The following is a 5,972-nucleotide window of genomic DNA, read 5'->3' on the forward strand; positions in this document are numbered from 1 at the left end:
ATTTTGGTTAAATTGTTCTTTTGGTCTCTTTACTTGTCAAGAAATTTCAGTTTGATTCTCAAGTTTTTTGTTGTCTCAATTTGATCCTCATTTTCTTAAAAAGTGATTCAATTTGGTCATTGCCGTTAATTTTGACAAGACGGTATTAAAGTCAACGCCACTTGTCAATTTCAAGTTTTTTTGAATTTTTTGAATTTTTTTGTTGATTTTTTTGTTGAATTTTTTTATATTCTACACGTGTCACTACATAGTTGTGTCATGTGTTAAAATGACTCAATTTGGTCCTTATATTTGTTTTTAGTTTCAATTTAGTCTCAATTTTTGTAAAAATGAGACAATATTGTTCCTCCTTATATTGACACTCAATTTAATCTTTGTATACAACTTATGATGATATTCTTAATAAAATTGACATTTTTATTAAATATTTGTAAAAATATTTTTAAACAAGTTTTTTTTTTCTAGTTTTATTATTAAACAAAGTTAAACCCCAAACTTAATTTCAAAAATTAACAATTTTGTCATCATATATAAAGGCATCAAGTGTATCATATTATACAAACTTAGTGAAAATTAAAAATCAAATAACTTGTCACACATAAGTTTAGGAACTAAATTGAAAGTTCAAAACAAAACTAAAGTCTAATGTTTTGTATAAAATTTAAAGTTAATTTAAAATATTTATAGCAATATTTAATAAAAACATTAATTTTAGTAATAATATCACCATAAGATTTATAAAAAAGTAAATTTAATGTCAATTTAAAGAAAACCAATATTATTTTATTTTTACAAAAATTGGGACTAAATTGAAACTAAAAACAAATATAGAGACCAAATTGAGTTACTTTGACACGTGACACAACTATGGAGTGACACGTGTAAAAAAATTTAAAAAAATTTAAAAAAACCAGAAATTGACACGTGACATTGACTTTAACGCCGTTTGGTCAAACTAACGATAAGAACGAATTATTTTTAAAAAAATGAGGACTAAATTAAGACAACAAAAAACTTGATAATCAAACTGAAATTTCTTGACAAATAGAGCAATCAAAAAAGTAATTTAACATATTTAAAACTTTTAAATAACAATAAAAAATTTAAATATATAGAATAACTCATCAGACTTAGTTTAAATTCTTAAAAATTGATAAAATTCTTAAAATGTTATATTATAAGACCACAAAAAATGTAAAATATTATTGTGAATTCAAATCTGAATTTAAGTTACATATAGAAATGAAAAAATTAATTAATATATCAAGTAGAAAATTCATAAATTTATTTCTAAAAAAAGTAATAAATCCTGGAAAATTTCTCTTATAATCTATATTTAATAGATTATAATTAATTGATTGGTGACTGCTTTGTCTATGGAAAGTGTAATAAATAGTAGGGTAACTTATGGTTTCATTCTCCACTAATCTCAGAGTTTCTTTCATAAATCAGTAGGAGAATAGCACTATAAATTATGTTGTGACAGGATATTATAACGATTTTTATTAATCTTATACGACAATGAACTAATGTTATCTTTTTTTATAATAAATCGTAAAATTACCTTTCAATTATATGACTTAAGAGAATGCTTTAGCAAAACAAGTTTTACATATTCACGCAATCGTTCGGTTTAAATTTCATTTATTTATTGTCTTGGTTAGTTTGTCCGACTGTATTAATGGCTGATGAAAGCACTGTACTGTTTCCCCCATTAGGTTGTTGTTTTGTCATTGTTCCCCATTACATCCCCAAAAGGAGCACGTTAGCAATGACTTTGGAAAAGATAAAAAAATATCCACATAGAAAGTATGTAACATGTTAAAACATTTAATGGTTTGAAAATATAAGCGAATATAAGCAATATTTTAAGTTCTAAAATAAAAATTTCATTATGACAAAAAGACATGTAAATATGTTAACGAATATTCGTGGACCCTTTCCAAGCCAAGCTTCAAGACAAAGCCACCTCTATCCACAAAACTCATGCGCCATCCTTAAAGCCAGACACAACTGGTTCCCATATTGGACCCTCTCAACTTTTAGTATTTACGTTCACCTCCCTCCGAAACATGTTCAAGGACACCTCATTTTTCAGAAAACAGATACAAAATGTGTGCACAAAGAATTACCCAGAAACAGCTTAGAGCGTGAAAGCAAACACTAATGAACAAACCTTGAAAAGGCTTTATATATATACACAGTACACTTAGCAAAAGCACGCCCATACCTGCGTTTTTACATATTTACATCTAACCGACCATAACCATAAACACTGGACAAACTAAGACTCAGCTGTTAAACCACACAAAGCTACCACCATTTCAACCGCTTAACTCATGAACTCATACATATATATATATATATATATATATATATATATATATATATATATATACACACACATATATATGCACAAAAAGGTAAACAAAAATGATACAGCATGACCAAAAAAGGCAGAGGAAAGCAAACTATATTTTCATTCTTTTAGTGATCATGGAGAGTCATTTCTCACACATCGAAAGGAGAAGAAGAGCTTGGTCTGTTCTGGCGAGTCTTCTCGAACGCATCCGATGTCGACCTTCTTCGAAACCGGAAGGACTCTCTAGCTCCTATATCAGTACCACACATGCCCGCATAATAAGTATATACATTTTCTATTCTTCATTGCATCACAAAATTTCACTATCGATAACAACTGCATGATCCAATTTCACTATCCAAAACAACTATATCATGCTATATTCTTCATTCAACTGCTTCATATTACCACCATCATTACATTAATTAGCGGATATTTTATACGGACAATAACACAAACGTAGCGTTGAGACTTAAACTATGCAGATGCTTTCACTGTCATAAGAATCACTCCATCACTTGTACAGATATTATTACTATGCTGTGTGTGCTTTTTTGTCATAAAAAGCATCTTCCAAAATAAACTTTTCAAACAGTAATAGATAAATATCCACCCGCTTCTGTTTTTAAATAACACGTGAAATTTCCTAAAACCCTTTATGCTTTAATTCTTATATATATATATATATATATATATATATATATATATATATATATATATATATATATATATATATATATATATATATATATATATATAAGAATTAAAGAAGCCTTTCATACATGTAATAGATGTAACAAGCTGAATTCAAGGTTACCCCAGGTGACACCTTCAAAACCTAAATGCTACAGTTAGTTTTCATTTCCTACCAAAATATAACAAACTTTCTTAATTTCTTAATTTTAATAAAGTAATTGTATAATTTTTTATTTTACCTTTTCTCCCTCCGTTCACCAATAAATACACGTGTAAATTATTTAAAGATTGAAATACACACTAATTATATATAATTGATAAAAAAATAAAGTAATCCTAAATATGTAAATACAAACAATTCATTAAGAAATAATGAATAACAACCAAGTAATTTTATTTTCGATAGTAATATTTACTAGTACTTTTAACCTGTAGCACTTATTATTATATTTTATTATTTTATTTGTAGTACTACGTGTCCAGATATGGATAAGCACATTGTTGAAGATATGTGGAAAGGAAACAAGACCGCCATCATGACTAACCCTAGTTAACGCTATCATAGGAAAGAGAAAGTCTATCCGAATAGACAGGATTACCCTTGTAAAAAATTCCAGAGTAACCGCCTCAGTCACACTCTCACACTGTCACTCCAGTTTCCCAGGAGACAGGACAACCCCAGTTCCGAAACCAAATCCAAGGTCTAATTCGTCATTTCACTGACAATAAAAAAAAGGTAAAGTACAACCTTACCTGAAAACGGAGACACCGGAGGAGTAGAACCGGCGGGTGAAGCCGGCGCCGATCCACTCTGACTCTGATATCCGGGTGGCTTCACGATCATGATACTACGTGTAACTCTCATCGCGTCTTCCGGCGAATCCTCACCGTATGACTTCACGCTTCCGCCGTCTGATTCTGATCCACCATAACCAAAATCACACAACGACACAACAACGTTTTCTCGTTAGCATAAGCATATTTTTTATCTTTAATCATTTCAAGATTTAATACATGCAGTAGTGCGTGAGTGCGTAAGAATCTTTTGGAAAAGTCATTTCTCGCCGAGATTCTCGTTGTTTATTTAATAACTAAAATTAATTCGGGAAGCTGAACGGGGTTGGACGGGCATGCATGCGTACCCTTGCCAGAGTTCGATCGGAAAGCGAAGGTGTGGTGCTTTCGAAGCTTGCCGAGGCCGTTCTCCGGCGGAGGGCCGGCGACAGTGTCATCCCACAAGTGATCGAGCAGCCCCATGAGAGCTGATCAGAAGGATCCAGTGAGCAGGTTCCGGGAATAAGCAGCGTGAGAGGAATATTTAACGACGGCGAAGCGTTAAAGGCCCAACAAGTCATGGGCCTAGGAAGAAATCCGCACCGTCGATTTCATCACGCACCACGTGGGTCCACATTGCGTGGCTTTTGGATCTAGATTCTGCTAGAGATAAGGTTTTCCCGTACTAGTGGGTCCCACAATTTGTGGTATTACGGATGAGTGGGTGTCACGTGATTTTGAATGTGTGTATGAAGGAGGAAACTTTGCGTGACATGTCATTTTCCCGAAGGAGTATGTTCCAAAATGCCCATGACTGTTGTCCAAATCTCAAAGATAAGAACTTTATATTGATAGTTTTATTTGAACTTTTAAAAAAAAAAAATAATTAAGAGAACCTTTTTGCAATTACTAATAGAATCTTTGTTAACTTGCTAAAACTCACAATAAAAAAAAAAACTACATACTGACCATTTTATTGTGTTGTGTGGAATATATATAACATGATTAGTGTCGAATAGAGACAACTAAATCCATTTCTTTGTTATTTGTTTGTGGCTTTGTCTTTTTTGTTAGTTTGTTTTCTTCCTTCTGCTAATCTCTTGTCTTTGTGCGTCCTATTTCTCCATTATTGGGGTTTGAAAATTGACATCGGAGATGAGAGAGAGACATTTAGCCACTTGCAAAAGAGGGTAAAGGCAATTTGCTAACTGTGTTTACTTTTCAACATGAACTTATAAAAGATAACTGGAATGTCCAAAAGGGTTCTTATATCTTAATCCTTTGATGAATAACAGAAAGACATAAGCTTCCATCAATCGTGATCAAAGGGATAAGCAAGGATAAAAAGGAGAACAGGAAAAGAGAAAAGCACAGATAGTATGATTTGATGCATAGGATAGATATGTGATATTGGTCTAATAACATTAGAAATAGAGAAATTGAGTTAAGGAAGCAGGTAGAGTTGGTGAAAGAAGGGTATTGAAGTAAATGAAGAATGGAATATTGGAATGGAGTAGAGTAGGCATGACATAAAGAGGGTAGGGTTATGAGCATTGGGAGTGTGTTATATAGTTGAAGAGTGAAGTTATAGAAAGGTAGAAACTGCTCCAGGTGTTTCCTGTCACCACCCCAATTTTTTCTTCCTCCCATAATCCAAAATCTACACTCCAAGACGCAACCTCTAAGGACAATTCGTTACACTTTCTGCACCACTCCTTACCAAATTTCCCTCTATTCTAAATCATACTTTGAAGTTTTACTACACACAGATATAACATTCTTTACACTTTCATGTTTACAAATTTTTCATTTTTTTATTTTAGCAGTAGCTGTCATGGACCACTAATGCTCTTGCCACTACTAATTACTTTCACATAACTAATGAGTGTACCAATTTTTTGGTCAATTCAATAATTATGGTTCTTAGGTAAGTTAAAATGAACAACTTTATATAGTTTAACAAAATTATCTTTGGAGACAAAATAAATGTTACCCCGTCAGAAGATAACTTTACAAGATAAAACATAAGCATTGATTTTTGTACAATCTATCTATTGCATCAAATAATTATGGGTGTTGTACAGTTGTGTAGTTGACAAAAAAACAATAAACATTAATGCCTCTCAAACTTTAACTTAAA

General features: G+C 31.7%; 1 protein-coding gene across 2 annotated transcripts; it reads right to left on the reverse strand.

Moving 5' to 3' along the window:
* Positions 1-2,158: 2,158 nt before the first annotated feature.
* LOC114191933 (dormancy-associated protein homolog 3) lies at positions 2,159-4,466 on the reverse strand. 2 transcript variants are annotated; one of them, XM_028081388.1, is made up of 3 exons: positions 4,201-4,466; positions 3,812-3,976; positions 2,159-2,612 (listed from the first exon to the last, which is right to left on the reverse strand). In XM_028081388.1, the coding sequence occupies exons 1-3, from the start codon at positions 4,313-4,315 to the stop codon at positions 2,512-2,514; spliced, it is 381 nt and encodes a 126-aa protein (XP_027937189.1). In that variant the 5' UTR covers positions 4,316-4,466; the 3' UTR covers positions 2,159-2,511. The 2 variants fall into 2 exon arrangements, with proteins under 2 accessions (XP_027937189.1, XP_027937188.1); XM_028081387.1 differs by having other exon boundaries at positions 3,807-3,976.
* Between the last annotated feature and the right edge of the window lie 1,506 nt (positions 4,467-5,972).

The sequence above is a fragment of the Vigna unguiculata genome, chromosome 7 (genome assembly GCF_004118075.2).
Source record: "Vigna unguiculata cultivar IT97K-499-35 chromosome 7, ASM411807v1, whole genome shotgun sequence".
NCBI classification, from domain to species: Eukaryota; Viridiplantae; Streptophyta; class Magnoliopsida; order Fabales; family Fabaceae; genus Vigna; species Vigna unguiculata.